General features: G+C 41.2%; 4 protein-coding genes across 4 annotated transcripts; 3 read left to right on the top strand and 1 right to left on the bottom strand.

The window, feature by feature from the left end:
• Positions 1-272: 272 nt before the first annotated feature.
• Positions 273-929, top strand: LOC140781972 (zinc finger protein ZAT5-like). Its single transcript, XM_073128286.1, has one exon. It carries the CDS (start codon positions 273-275, stop codon positions 927-929), a length of 657 nt encoding a protein of 218 aa, XP_072984387.1.
• Positions 930-1,794: 865 nt separating this feature from the next.
• On the bottom strand, positions 1,795-6,665 carry LOC140782361 (uncharacterized). Its single transcript, XM_073128884.1, has 12 exons — positions 6,444-6,665; positions 5,802-5,982; positions 5,657-5,719; positions 5,436-5,541; positions 5,193-5,300; positions 5,046-5,122; positions 4,833-4,962; positions 4,319-4,391; positions 3,630-3,821; positions 2,842-2,962; positions 2,237-2,461; positions 1,795-2,161 (listed from the first exon to the last, which is right to left on the bottom strand). The coding sequence occupies exons 1-12, from the start codon at positions 6,518-6,520 to the stop codon at positions 2,102-2,104; spliced, it is 1,413 nt and encodes a 470-aa protein (XP_072984985.1). The 5' UTR covers positions 6,521-6,665; the 3' UTR covers positions 1,795-2,101.
• Positions 6,666-6,781: 116 nt separating this feature from the next.
• On the top strand, positions 6,782-11,455 carry LOC140782360 (probable pectate lyase 5). The gene is made up of 4 exons (XM_073128883.1): positions 6,782-7,157; positions 7,245-8,130; positions 8,201-8,406; positions 11,163-11,455. The coding sequence occupies exons 1-4, from the start codon at positions 7,000-7,002 to the stop codon at positions 11,383-11,385; spliced, it is 1,473 nt and encodes a 490-aa protein (XP_072984984.1). The 5' UTR covers positions 6,782-6,999; the 3' UTR covers positions 11,386-11,455.
• A 1,333-nt stretch (positions 11,456-12,788) lies between these two features.
• On the top strand, positions 12,789-15,162 carry LOC140782726 (probable pectate lyase 8). The gene is made up of 6 exons (XM_073129455.1): positions 12,789-13,014; positions 13,104-13,187; positions 13,306-13,374; positions 13,482-14,228; positions 14,311-14,449; positions 14,555-15,162. The coding sequence occupies exons 1-6, from the start codon at positions 12,899-12,901 to the stop codon at positions 14,774-14,776; spliced, it is 1,377 nt and encodes a 458-aa protein (XP_072985556.1). The 5' UTR covers positions 12,789-12,898; the 3' UTR covers positions 14,777-15,162.
• The last annotated feature ends 274 nt before the right edge of the window (positions 15,163-15,436 follow it).

The raw sequence follows: 15,436 nt of genomic DNA, 5'->3' as shown, positions 1-15,436 counted from the left end.
AATTACTTCTATACAAATATAGTTTCAAATGGTAAAAATATTTTGATCGTTTAACAATTTATTTATAAAATATGGATGAAAGTAACCGGCAAGTGTCAAGCAAACTACACAACTCCGGAATTCCCAGATATCACTTCATTCCAACTAATCCTCAATTATTCTTCATTTATATAATAAATCCTCGCATTCTTTCTTGTTCTGTTTCTTATAACAACTACTATAGATTAAAGTCTAATATATATACATATATATATATATATATGTATGTATGTATGGAACTCCAAGAACTCATGGTCTCCTCCTCCTCCTCTCCCTCCTCCACCAACGACGATGAGTGCATGCACGCCGTCACGGCCGGCGCGAAGAGCAAGCGAACCAAGCGGCACAGAATCCAATACTACTCCGCCGAGGAAGATGAAGACATGGCGAATTGCCTCATCCTCCTCGCCCGAGGCTTCAACCTGGCGGTTAGAAGTGACTCCTTCGGGTGCAAGTCGTGCAGCCGAAGCTTCCCTTCTGCCCAAGCGCTCGGCGGCCACCGCGCCAGCTGCCATCATAAGAAGTTGAAGCGGCCGCCGCCGGCGGTCATGAACGCCTCAGCGAGTGAAGAGATGTTGCTATACACTCCGGAAAAGTCAACGCCAGCACCGAAGGCGACGAAGGTCCATGAGTGCATGATCTGCGGATCGGAGTTCAACTCCGGCCAGGCGCTCGGCGGCCACATGAGGCGCCACCGGCCGTTGGCCGTCGTCGCCGAGAGCCAAGAGTTAATTATTATCAAGGAAGAAAGGAGCGCTACCCACCTATCTTTCGATCTCAATCTCCCCGCGCCCCCGGACGAGGAGGCTTTCACGTGCGCCGGTGGGCGGCCTTCCTTGCTGTTCCCGCCGTCGGAGTCGGCGTCGGCTTTGGTGGATTGCCATTATTAAGGATCTTATTAATCGGAAATTATATATGCGGGTCATATGCGAATTATTTCTTATAGTTCTTTTCATATATATATATATATATGGTAAATACTTCAATGATTCTGGGATGCAGTGTATATACTACGTTTGTGTGGATGCCAAAACGAGGCAAGTCGACCGTAGAGGCTTCTCTCTCTCTCTCTCTCTCTCTCTCTCTCTCGTCGCTTGGATGTAACATCGAACCTGCCACGTGGCCCCCAACCCACCTTGGTCTCGTAGTTATATAAGGTAGCTGCAACTGTGTGGAACTTTTTCATTATTGTGATTATAAGGGAGAGACCACACTCCACAGCAAGCAAGCAACGAGGTCAGATGTGACGAGCTGTTTGTGTATTAATGCACAGATGTTTCTTAGTCACTACTTGGATTATTTCAGGACCAATTCATCAATTTAATCATTAATCACCAACTGTGCATTTGCCTTATCCATGCCCATCCAACCACAATTGGATGCTTAGAATTACAAGCCAAGCAATTCGTCGACCAAACAGATCCATCTCATCTAGCCCTGAATTGTTCAATGAATTGGCAGCCAATCACAGACTTTACTGCAGGAAATTTCTGCACACATAAGCCACTGCAGAAGACCCCACTACTATATTTTTCTCCCTATCTCATATTAAATTTGCCGTCTTCTAACGGCTTTTAGTGAGAAGATGAGCTAATAGAGAAGGGAGATAAATAGCAAGTATATATGAAGGCCACAAATTTAATACTTCTAAGGGAAACAGATAAATCAAGAGGATGTCAATGCTCAAATATTATATGAGTGATGAACGTGACGCTTCGTTGCTACATACATTCCATGATACAAATGCAGGGTATATAAGTGAAGCCCACCTACATTTCCAAAAAATTAGCCCATCCAACTCCAGTGACAGTATCAGCTTAGAATAGTATACAAATATAAAAAAACTAAACAGTAGAAGTAAAAGCCTCAGACCAACCTCCACTATAATTGAAACCCAAAAACTGAAAAAGCTGACCACAAGCCGGCTAAATACCACATCAGCACCATGTGTTCACACTTCGCCTGGACAACGGTAAGTATATCCCACCACATATCTTCCGTATTCAGAGAGATCTGAAGCAAAATAATACTTCCATCAAGAAAAGAACAGATTGCTTATGTGCTATTCTGAATTCCTTCTGGGAATCATGTTTTGTAGAAGATATGAAGCTTTGTTGCGAACCTGAACATAAGAATAAGGTTGTTAGTTAATATATAGAAAGTGCATCTATTTAAATAGCAAAAGTCATTTCCACACCTTTGATGCATAAGATCTCCAGTCTGTGCTAGTAATTTGGCTGGAACAATTTCGAAGATACTTACACCACATGTCCATAATTACAGATCTTTCTTCAAATAGATGAGAAGATAGAAGAAAATTATCTGCTAAGACTAAATAAATATGCAATTTGAAGAAGTTACAGCTTTTCTCCTTTACATTCGTTGATATGAGCAACTCCAATGTTTCTTTAACATCAGTAACCTACACAGGAATATACACACTTCTTTTAGCTTATATAATGTAAGCATCTAAGTATGAACATTTGTCATACTCTGGCAACCAACTTAAAATTAAAAACAACAGAAACCATTCCATGGTGTCATGACACAACCTCAACACAAATTTTGTTTCACAAGAAGGTTTAATATCTTGCATTCTTCTAGTTAACCAAAACAGTATGATGCATGAAATAGTGACTGAATTACCTCTGGCAGATACCATTTCCAACAAACCATATCAAAAGAATCCATACAGATATTAATGCACTAGAAAGATGAAGTGAAAGTAATTGTAGCTACAACAACAATTACCAAAGGCAGTTTAATTGTTCACTCTTAAAAGTTAAAACAGGTTGTGCTCACCTTCCTATCAAAGCATTTCATGAGTATTTGAAGGGCCAATTGACTTCTGAGGTGCTTACTGCGACTGTCAACTCCAGTAATGCATTCAACAATTCTCAAGCAGTTGAGGTCCTTTGGGACTCTGCTTCACACAGTAGACCGAAGATATCTCAATGACCAAAGAAACAGGAATCAAATATCTCATATCTATGGCCATATAAATTTCATTAAAAGAGGAAGTGCATCAGTCAATAATTTTGGCGGCAAGAATTTTAATAGGATTGAGGCTGCACTAAAGAAATTAGACTTGAAGACAGGGTATATAAGCAAAAGCTTGAAAGTCAAACCACAGGTAAGGTTGGTAGTGTGCAGTAACATAGGATGGCTCGAGCAAGAAACACCAATTTTCTATAAAGGGAAAGCTTGAAGTGAGTTCATTCAAATTGAGGTTGAAGTTAATTGTTTCTCTTTGTTCTCTAGGCAAATAGAGAATCCGAGGAAGAAGAATGGCAAAAAACTAGAAAGCTTGAAAATTAACAAGAATAGATCTTTCTAGGCACATAACAGAATGGTGGAGCTTTGGAAAATCGAAAAGACAAATCAATGATTAGGAAGCATTTAGGTGCTCTCTTTCTTTTTGTATTATTTGAAATTGTGATTCTCAAACACAATAATTTCTATATTTACCAAAATATTCATCTGGTTATTGCATTCAGTCCATTAACTAATATGGGTAACTTCACCTGATACCATGTCTGAATACTAAGTAGATACCAAAAGTTCTTAGCTTTCTCGCAACCAGAGCTTACCTGTAAGCAATAGATTCTGCTACTTTCATGCAACTGACGTTCCATTCACTCTCGCTAAAGAAATATATAATAGATTGCAAACATGCACTCAGTATAAGTGCCAAGCCTTGTAGTTCACGGTCCAAAAAAAGGAAAATAACTATGGTAAGAAACTCCTCTGCTTCAGATGTAGAGAAGATAGGTCTGACATTTCTATAGCAAGAACAAAGACCACATATTAGACAACAAAAACAACATTTAGGCAAACTTTCAAACTACACGAGAATGAATATTATCATACTGATCATTAGCAACAATTAAGCCTTCTCCAACTATAAACAGCAAGAGTGCAACTTGAATTTTGGAAGGCTAAATGGAAGAACCTATCAGTTACAACTGAAAACACCACGAGAACGCAATGTTGTGGATTCATACCAAAGAAAAAAAAAAACCGCCCCAAGAGAGTAAATAGGCAAATAGCAACAAAACTTCTTAACTCTAGTAGGCTGGCAACCCACAGTAACCCAAAAATTCCATTAGATATGAATAGTGTCAAATGAGAAATTTGCTAACAATATTCACAAAAGGGTGGGCAAGGTGATGTTCAACTAACAAATATGTGAACCATTTAACTGTAATTTGATGTTCAATATCTATGGCAGGATGTTGTGTAAACTGGCTACAACGGTTTGGTAATTCTCCACAGTTACCTGATCTGACAACATGCAGATAGAACTCTTATCCATGAACTAATGTTTCCTGGAGGCCCTTCACATAGAGAATCTGAACGATGAAAAACAAAGACTGTTACAACACTCACCGACTTGCTACTAAATTTTATTGATAGTAAATGTACCCTAATAACTGAACAACTATTTGCACAAAATTAAAGGCTATGTAAGAAAAGACTAGGCAAACAAGATTCACAGTTTTAGTAAGACATCCTTGTTATTGCTTAAAAATCCAAAAAATACTATTATTGCAAACTGAGAGGAAAGAAAGGAACAAATTTTGATTGTGGGTACTGACAAAAAAATCATATATATGTATATATATATATGTGTGTGTTTGTGTGTGTATTTCTGCAAGCTGCTATGTGACCTACAAATTCAACTAAGCAAAAAAAATAAAAATAAAAATCATGACCTCAAGTTCTTAGAACATTTTCGTCAGTGTGCATATACATAAGCTACTAACAAATGCAAATGTTAATTTGGACATAACCTGTGGGAACATCTTGGGAAGTTGAAGAACAATTATAAGATGTATCGTATAAATATCCATAGGTTATTAGAGCATCCTGCAATATTGAATAGCTCGGAAACAACCCAAGTTTCACCAATGGCTGATCAACCTGCAAATTTAAAAGGATTTAAACATAGTGCACCAAAGCAACCAATACTACCCCCCCACCCACCCAAAAAAAAAAAATAATACCTTGTTTTGAGATAGAAGAATTTTACACCAAAAGTCACATGCAGAAACCTGCAACTCCTCATTAGGAGAGTAGAGCACTGATGGCTAAAAAATAAGGATATGATAAGATAATCTCATTCAGAAAGCCATAGCAACAGATAGAAGGACCAACTTTTTGAAGTGTCCATGTTGCAATAGGATCTTCCACGAAACCAGATCTGAATGCCAATGTTGAAAGCCATCCATTCATCAACAATCCTTCCAGGAATGTGTCCCCTATACCAGCATTGTCAGAACTCAAGTAGTTAAAGCATATAAAAAATAAAATCTCTCCAAGATCCTATAAAGCAAGAAGAGAAAATTATAAAACCATAAAATGCTTATACTATTAACAATGATATAAATATAGACCTTGTCCAACATTCATATCAAAAGCTGAAGTAAGCTCATTCTCAGAGAAAGACTGCAGAAGGTTACAGTTTCCAAGCCCTGAGAATTCCGGCACTGGTGGAAGTTTCTGTGACTCATCATAACAAAGAAGCAATCAGTTATGAAAAAATCTAGCACTTTGTGTTCAATAAAAGAACAACACTGTTAGAATCAAAGCAGTAACTAGGATTTTCTTAAGAAACCTGCTGTCCAAAAACTTTCTGACCCCACAGGGAAACATCATCTTCAGTATCTATCTCATTTACCTGTAAGTAGAGGACATATCAGACAATTCACAGAATAAAAAAGAATCAAGTCAAACAGGAAATCGAGGTTTAGTCTACTTGCTTGTTTCTGACAGTTATTAACAAACTTGCAGAAAGTGATCTCGTTTTCTCGCATCTTTTTATCTTCATCATCTGAGTTATAGCCTTTGGATGCATTTGACCGTTTAGACTTGCAATGAACAAGCTTTTTCTTCTCAATGCAATAATCCGTAAGAAGATCATCCAGACCAATAACCTTTCTCCTGCAAACGAATTTGATGTAAGTCGCCTTCCATTAATAAAGTATTTGTATGTCCAATCTGGCCATCAAATTTCAAGCTTTTCATTGCTATTGTATCCCTATCTAGCGAACAAACATCGTTAGTCGGATTAAAGATATTGTACTAGGCAGCAAAAATTTAGCCACTGTTTGTGGGATTAAATCACAGAAGTTGCATTACATACATATCTGGCCACGATTTCTATAGTAAGAAAGATTACTATTTTCAAGTGGAATCGAGCTTTCCCGCTTCTGATGGATATCAAGTATGTGGAACCAAATAAGGAAGTATCAGAACAATAATTCCCATCACCCGCATCACCCTTATTAATCCCGAAAACCATCAAACGAGGCAGATCCAGAAGTGAAAAAAAAAGGAAGGGAAAAACAATCTTTGAGAGGAAATAAGACTAAGGGCTTAGGGTTTTAGAGGCGAAGACCAACCTCCTCTTGGTGGTGGCGCGAGTATTGCTGAGGAGCCGATCCTCCTCCTCGAAGTCGAGGGGGTCGTCCATAACCATTAGCTTGCTGCTCGCTTCGCCGCTTCTTGGAACCGCGCAAAGGCGTGTCTTTTCTTCGGAGGAGGAATCGAGGAGCCTTTCTTGCGGGAAGCGCCAAATAAACACCCTCCCTGGTTTGGATTCTTGTAGTGCTCTATCGGATCGGGCCGGGCCTGGAAGAGGTTGCAACTGCAAATATAATCTAACTAATACCCACAGTTTCTCGTTTATTACATTTTAACCATTACTACCTATACAATTAAGGCTTAAATAGTAAATCGCATGGATTAATTTGCCAAAAAAAGAAAAAAAAATAGTATTATGTCTTCCCTCCTCTCTCTCTTCCACACTTCCCCAAATCTCACCTCCCATCCCAACTCTTTACAGGTCTACTCCGTCGTTCAAAATGCCCTCCTCTTCTTTTATCTACACAAATTACTACCATCCCACATTTCCCCCCCCCAAAATCCACCTTCTTCCTCCTAATTTCCACCATCAAAATGCTTTCCCTCCCCTTTCTCCTCCTCCTCCCAACCTACATTCTCATCCTTCTCCTTCCCTTCCCCTTCCCCACCTCCTCCTCCTCCCCTTTCCCCAACTCTTCCTTTCATCTCCACCCACTCCCTGACCCCGACTCCGTTGTCCTCGAGGTCCAGAGGTAGTAATCCCACTTCCCTTCTCTCTCTCTCTCACACACACACACACATTACTTTCTACGACTCACTCCCCTTTCTCTACATTTCAGGAAACTCGACTCCTCTCGCCGCCGCGTTCTCTCTTCGTCTTCCTGCTTCACCGGGAACCCGATCGACGACTGCTGGCGCTGCTCGTCCTCGGACTGGCACACCGACCGGCAGCGCCTCGCCGACTGCGCCATCGGGTTCGGGCGAGGCGCCGTCGGCGGGAAGGGCGGCCCGATCTACGTAGTGACCTCCTCCGCCGACGCCGACCCCGTCAGCCCCGTCCCCGGCACCCTGCGCCACGCCGCGATCCAGGAGGGCCCGCTATGGATTGTGTTCTCCTCCTCCATGACCATCCGCCTCTCCGAGGAGCTCCTTGTCAACAGCTTCAAGACCCTCGACGGCCGCGGCGCCGATGTCCACATCGCCGGCGGCGCTTGCATCACCCTCCAGTACGTCTCCCACGTCATCATCCACAACATCCACATCCATGGCTGCCGCCCCGCCGGCAACGCCAACGTGCGCGCCTCCCCCACCCACTCCGGCTGGCGCACGAAGTCCGATGGCGACGGCGTCTCCCTCTATGGCGCGCGCGACGTCTGGGTCGACCACTGCTCGATATCGGAGTGCGCCGACGGCCTCGTGGACGCGATCATGGGATCGACGGGGATCACCATCTCCAATAACTACTTCTCCAACCACGACGACGTGATGCTGATGGGCCACAGCGACGATTACTTGCCGGATTCCGGTATGCAGGTTACGATCGCGTTCAACCGATTCGGGGAAGGGTTGGTCCAACGGATGCCGAGGTGTCGCAGGGGCTACTTCCACATAGTAAACAACGACTACACCTACTGGGAGATGTATGCGATCGGTGGGAGTGCGAATCCCACCATTAATAGCCAGGGGAATCGATACACTGCTCCGTCTGATCCCAATGCCAAAGAGGTATCTTTGTAACCAGGTTGATTCGGCGAAGTGAACAAATTGGTTAATTAATTAGTTAGTTATGGTGCAGGTGACGAAGAGGGTGGATGCACAAGAGGGTGATTGGGACGGATGGAATTGGAGATCGGAGGGAGATGTGATGGTGAACGGAGCCTTCTTCGTGCCGTCCGGCGACGGACTGGGGGTCAAGTACGGCAAGGCGTCGAGCGTGGATCCGAAGTCGGCGAGCCTCGTCGACCAGATCACGCAGAACGCCGGAGTTATCGGTGGACCCAGGTGCGTATTGCTACTACTAGCTTTCCTTGTCCAGTCGTCTTACTTTAATCATGAGTGGGTCCCATTACGCCGTTTGCCTTTATAATACATAGCCGAACGCGTGAAAGTCTCTTTGGATCAGGTGGGATTGAATTACAAGTTGTTACTACTAATTTCATAGGACAATTAAGTTTTTACATATGATATTTTGAAGATTATAGAGGGAAGTGACATTGTCAGAACACAAGGGTCTTCACCATAGGGTCATATGCTTGTAAGGGTATGGGATTTTATCTGTGTTCATAACCGTCAAATGTGCACGATTGATGTAATGCAGGCATCTTAGGTCTGGTAGCCTCGACTGGTGGACTGAAACCGGGTGCCGGAAAACCTATATATGCTAGTTTTTGGGTGGTATTTGGTCATTGTTGCAACCTAAGCAGTCTTGTGATATGTGGTCCAGTGGGAAACCAAGGGTGAATTGTCAGAGGGCATTCAATGAAGCTTAGCATTATTCTCCGTTTGAAACATTGAAGATGGTGGGGGAAGTAGGGTTGGGGAGTGCCATTTGGAGATCATTTTATAAATATCCTTCATGTGGCTTATCCTATTGCTTTTCCTCAGTCTGCCTTGGTAGCCTTTGTCCTTTTCTTTTACTCTTGGACCTTATAAGATTCGTAATGTTTCGGTAAGTTCTTCTATTCTTTCTACTCTATAGTTTTTATTTCTTTGTTTATGCTAAAGGTGTTGCCCACTTTGGCCTGTGTGTGTGAAGGAAATGGTGGGCCTAGCTTGCCTCCATGGTTAAATAGCACAAGGTCTATGGGGGCTAAGAAATAAATACACGGATGAAACTGAACAGAACGAGAATATACTGTACTTAAGCTTATCTATGTAGAAATTAGACTTAATTATGGTCCCAAACAATAGCTCGACTCTACTTTATACACTTGTCAAATAGGTCTTAGGGAATCTGCTCTGTGCGCAACGGTCGATAACATTCCGGGCCCATGTCAACAGCCAACTTTCCTTTTGAATAGTAAAGTTGCACTTCTTTTTTCCTAGTTCTATTTAGAGATCTTTACATAATTGCTATTAATTTCTTTTAAAATATTATACATTCTTTAAAATATCATAGCAATTATAGTTATTGTGCTTCTTTTAAAAAAAATATTATTCCGTTAGTTCAATCTAATTTATTATGATTAAAACACAAGTTAGATTAAAAAAACTACTTGTCCTTATGTAAATTATTTAAAATATTTATAAGTTATCTAATTTTATACTCAATATCATAGTATAACAAAATGTGAGACAAAAATCAAAAAATATTTTTTATTCTAAACTTAAAAAAGAGAGTTCTTTTTATCATTTAATGTGTGTTTGTTAACTTTAATAATAATCTATTAGGAATATTATGTTAAAAACTAAACATAATAATAATTTTGAAAGAATTAAAAGATTTTAGTGACAGTTATGTGAAAAACCCTGAAGCTAACAGTAAATAGAAAGAAGATGTTGTATCTATCTTATAGCAACTGCTTAAGACAAGGAAATGGTGACTTATTGGCGGGTCTCACTACTGTTAAAGATAAGAGATTGGAATCCTATTCTATGCATAACCATGCAGATCCCCTGGATGTCTTTTTGATGAGGGTGATAGTATGTTACAAATTATCTAACTGGTCCTCATTGGCCAGCTAATTTGTACCTTTTTGCCAGCAAATCTTAGATTCATTGGTACTTAACCATCTTCTAAAGTAGGAATTATCTTTACATAACACAAAGTTGGTCCTGAAGAGTAGTCATGGACAAGGATAGCATATCTTAAGGGCTATTTGCAGATCTCCTGGAGGCGCGAGTGAGTTCTGAGTGCAGGGAAAGAAGAAAGTATATTTAGTGAGGTCCGAGATTATTTTCACATACCTTGTGTGTTTTTGTTTCATTTCTAGAACAAAGTTGCATAGCATTAATTTATCACTTACATTGAAGCCGTTACTCCAGTTGTTTTGCTTCAAAACATGATTATTGCTTGATTCATTATTAAATTATTAAACATTTATGAAGAAAAGGACTTAATGGATCCACTATCTATCTTTGTATGCTGCCATGCTATTATATTGTCTGCGTTTGGATAAAGAGTAAGTATAATGAGGGCTATACTTATATAGTACCCAAGCAGCAGTTTATCTCATAATTAGTTTAATGATACATATTCCTTTCTCCTCTTTTCTTTCATCCAGTTTTTATATTTACTAAGAAAATTCAGTTATTATTTTGCCCTTGAAAAGACATCAATCTAATTAACTATTATTTTAATTCTTCTCTCTCTCCTCTCCTCTCCTCTCATCTTCTCATTCATCCACTATCAAAGGCATTTTGCTCATTTGTCAAAATATCTCATAAATTTATTGCCTTTTTATGTTACATCAAGTATAATTATTATATCATTATATTGATTTGCATCCTGTAAACCAATTTAAGCTAGCTTATTTAAATTTAAGAAATAAGTATAGTTAAACTAATTTAGAACTCATACCACATTCAAATACCACCTAAATGTATGTGCTAATATGTATGTGGGTAAAGTTTTTTAATCTTGTAAATAAAGTGACACTAATGGAGGGTTAGATCCCCTCCCCTTTTATGTAAGCATATGTTCTGCTACAGGTAAGCTTGTCTCAAAAGTTGCTGTAACTTATTTCTTAGAATCAAACTCTTTAGTTCTGCCGCATTTGTGACAAATCTTGAGGAAATTTCATTTCAAAATGTAACAGGGATAACGGCGATGGGGATGGAAACTCGGGGGTCAATTACGGTGGTGTGACTACAGCTGGCGGAGGCGACGGCGGCAGCAAAGGGGGAGGAGTGGGATTTGGGTATCTTGGTATGGTGTTTGCAAGTGGTGCAGAATTGCCTCCCTCCCACTGCTACTCCAGTCTGCTCTTAGCTATCACTCTAGTTATTGCCCTCTTCTCTCTCTGTGTGCATCCCTCATAGTACTCCATGATGAACTTAATTTATTATTTCAAAATTTACGAGAGGAAAAAGAAAAAAAAAATTAACCGGACAACATGACTTATTCATACTTTCCTGGAGAGTAATTGGCAGGATTTAAGATGGAATAATGATGCTTAGAAGCACATCCAGCCACATCATCACATGCCAACTGTATGGTGTCTTTATACATCGCTTACTGCAGTATAAGATTCACTAAACAGTCAGCATGCCCATGTTCAGACACATATCAATGAAGCACATGGCGTCCACATTGTTGCATCACATGGATGCATGTTAGAGAACACTTGGATTCACACTTATTTGTGTAACATTGATGATAAGGAGGGTATTAAAGGTAAAATATTCTAGATGCCATGGATTCCTGCACAAATGTGAATTGGGCTTAGAACAATAGGGGCGAAGAGCATGAGAGAGAGAGAGAGAGATTCGAATATAATCTTGTCTTATTTAGGTACAAGTGTGATTATAGTTATGCATTGAATAAGAAGAGAACAAAAGGTAACAGATCCAGTACCAATCCATTATAAGATTAGATCAGTGGACGGTTGCTCCTACGAAGCATCAAACAAGATCCTAACTATATAAAACATAAAACTCACTATTATAAGTTTTAATAAACGTAAACAGTGTTTTACGTGCTAAGTACACATGCGTCCTACATGGTACAATGTGTTTTGATGCACATGGATGCCTCGCACCTACATTATATATATATATATATATATATATATATATATATATATATTATATATATACCATTAAGAGTTTAGTTTGGTTAGGATTTAGATCATACCAAGATATGTGCGTATGAGTATGAGACATGGGCAATGGGGCGGTGTACAGCTTTCAATGGAATCAAGTGACACCTTATTCCTTGAGGCCAACTGGACTTCTGCAAGATTAGGATACTGTACTTGTACAATTTGAATAGCAATTAGGGAATTTTTCTCTTTGGCAGCTAATGAAAGACGGCCATGTTTCCGATCGCACGAAATTCCTGCAATTGGGGCAGCATCAGATCCTTTCCTTAGCAGTTAATATGGATTAGGCTTTGGGGTGATTTATTTAACCGCAGTTAATGCCATCTCAAATAATTATTAGCGTTTGATTAAATGCGGAATTAAGAATAGATAAGTTGGGCTTGATTGCTTGATAGTTAGTTTGGAGCATTAGTTTGGTGTCGTGCACGATTTAAAAGCTTAGATTAGACGTCTAAATATGTTAGCTAAGTGTCTCTTTATTCCGAAACAGTTGGTTTTTAGTTTTCGGGCTATAAATAAAAATATTTAACCGCGGTTAACTAAAAAGGAGAGGGTTAATTAGCAAGAGTTAGATGCCGAGGAGCGCGTCTATAAATCGTCGCTTCCCTCCGAGTTTTTCTTGGACTTTGCTCCTCTCCTCTCCACTGCGCTTTTCCCTCTTCTTCTTCTTTAAAGGGAAAGCAGCGAGTTAGATAGATATAGAGATCTAGAGAGAGAGAGAACAAAAGGCAATGACAATGGCGGGGGCGGCGGATCTCCGGTGGCTCCCATTGCTGGCTCTCGGGATCCTCGTGCTCCTCGCGGGAGGCCTCGGCTGGATTGGTGGCGAGGAGTACTCCATTTCTAGGTACGTCTCGATCCCCTTCTCTTGTCCAAGCTTCCATGGGTTTCTCTTCTGAAGATTTTGGATTATCCTTTTTTCCCTTCTGGGGATAGGTTTGGAGGAGGTCAAGTGGCGAGGTCGAGGAGGAGCCTTCGAGAGGATGTGGCGGCGAATGAGACGTCGGCAATGGCGGCGATGTGAGTTTAGTATAGTAGTAGTGCGAAGCTCTCGCTTTCTTTTTGCTCTCCCATTCTTTTGCTTAATTTCTTCGATATACTAAAAATGAATAAAAATAAACCCAAGCAATCTCATCAGGATTGAGAGAGACGTGGATGTGGTGGGGGCCGTCGATGATCCGGAATTGGTCGCATCCGAGGTCCACAAGTAAGTTTAAATTTTATTTTATTTTCCCTTTTTTTTACTTCTTCCGATTTTTCTAATTTTCTTTCGGGAAAAAAAAAACTAGATTTTTATTATGAGGAATGGAACAGGGCCATCAACATGAGCAGAGCACGCCGCTCCCTCGGCTACCTCTCATGCGGGACCGGCAACCCGATCGACGACTGCTGGCGCTGCGATCGGAGGTGGCACGTCCACCGCAAGCGCCTGGCCGACTGCGGCATCGGCTTCGGCCGCAACGCCGTCGGCGGCCGCGACGGCCGCTACTACGTGGTCAATGACCCCGGCGACGACGACCCGGTCAACCCCAAACCCGGCACTCTCCGCCACGCCGTCATCCAGGACGAGCCGCTCTGGATCGTCTTCAAGCGTGACATGGTCATCACCCTCAAGCAGGAGCTGATGATGAATAGCTTCAAGACCATCGACGGCCGCGGGGTGAACGTCCACATCGCTAATGGCGCCTGCATCACCGTGCAATTCGTGACCAACATCATCATCCACGGCCTCCACATCCATGACTGCAAGCCTACCGGGAACGCCATGGTCCGCAGCTCGCCGTCTCACTACGGGTGGAGGACGATGGCCGATGGTGATGGCATTTCCATCTTCGGCGCCAGTCACATATGGGTCGATCACTGCTCTCTCTCCAGTTGCGCTGATGGCCTCATCGATGCCATCATGGGTTCCACTGCGATCACAATTTCCAACAATTATTTCACGCACCATAACGAGGTGATGCTATTGGGTCATAGTGATTCCTATGTCAGAGACAAGGCGATGCAAGTGACCATCGCCTTCAACCATTTCGGTGAAGGTCTCATTCAGAGAATGCCAAGGTACCTCCTTTAGATCTAGTCTTGAGCTAATTAAGATGTAGATATATATGCCAAAACTAAAGTTGTTTTGGATTAATATCAGATGCAGGCATGGATACTTTCATGTCGTTAATAATGATTACACCCACTGGGAAATGTATGCCATAGGTGGAAGCGCAGATCCGACCATCAACAGCCAGGGCAACCGCTATCTTGCCCCCGTTAATCCATTCGCTAAAGAGGTAACTTTTTCTTACATATTAACCATCAACCCCCCCACCCTCAAACAAATAAAAAATAAAAAAAATATTGAAATAAATTTAAAAGAAAAAAGAACTCTTGTATAGGTGACAAAGAGGGTTGACACATACACGAATGCATGGAAGGGTTGGAACTGGAGATCAGAAGGTGACCTTCTACTAAATGGTGCATATTTCATCCCCTCTGGAGCTGGAGCCTCTGCAAGTTATTCCAGAGCATCCAGCCTTGGAGCCAAGTCCTCCTCCATGGTCGGCTCCATCACTTCAGGCTCCGGCGTCCTCGCTTGCCGCTCCGGTTCTGCTTGCTAGAAGAGTTCATCGTCAGACTACTACTTGACAGTGTTACAGATTTATTTTCTCTTTTCTTTTTTCTTGTTATTGTTGTCTGTTTGTTTGTTTGTTTGTTTACACAGAGTTTATATCCATTTCCCCATTTCCTCATTTCTCAGCCTCCCCCTGCTTCCAGTGTTAAAAGCTGTCTGTGGAGCAGGCGCGAAGCATTGCTGATCTGTTTCTTGTTTATTTCTCTGCCCTTTTTTGCCTTTTATCTAGTTGCAAGGCCTGGCTACTTGGATACAATATTTTCCTCTTCTCCTTTATTTTCTAGTAAGTCCTCAACCTGGGTATCCATTTGAATTATTGTAACAGTTGAGTACTTGTTGTTCTTTAGTTAATGAAACGAGTAATCTGTAGTATATTTGTGCGTTCAAATTTCTTCTTTGACACTGACATGCTAAAATGTAATCTCACAAGCCAAGAGTGCAAGGTGAAATGATAATTGATGAGTATTAAGTTCATGGTGTCTGAGGCACATGATCTATTAGCTTATACACTGGAGTGCAGATCTTCTACTGACCTCAATCAAATGTTTCAGAATAGCACTGCATCTTATGGTTCAAAGCCACAATAATGGTAACAAGCAGGTAATGAAGAACTCACAATCTCATTACAGAATGGTACATGTAATCA

This window comes from Typha latifolia, chromosome 2, assembly GCF_019914945.1.
Source record: "Typha latifolia isolate L0001 chromosome 2, TyphaL0001v2, whole genome shotgun sequence".
NCBI lineage: Eukaryota > Viridiplantae > Streptophyta > Magnoliopsida > Poales > Typhaceae > Typha > Typha latifolia.
This window is presented reverse-complemented; position numbering and strand designations above follow the sequence as displayed.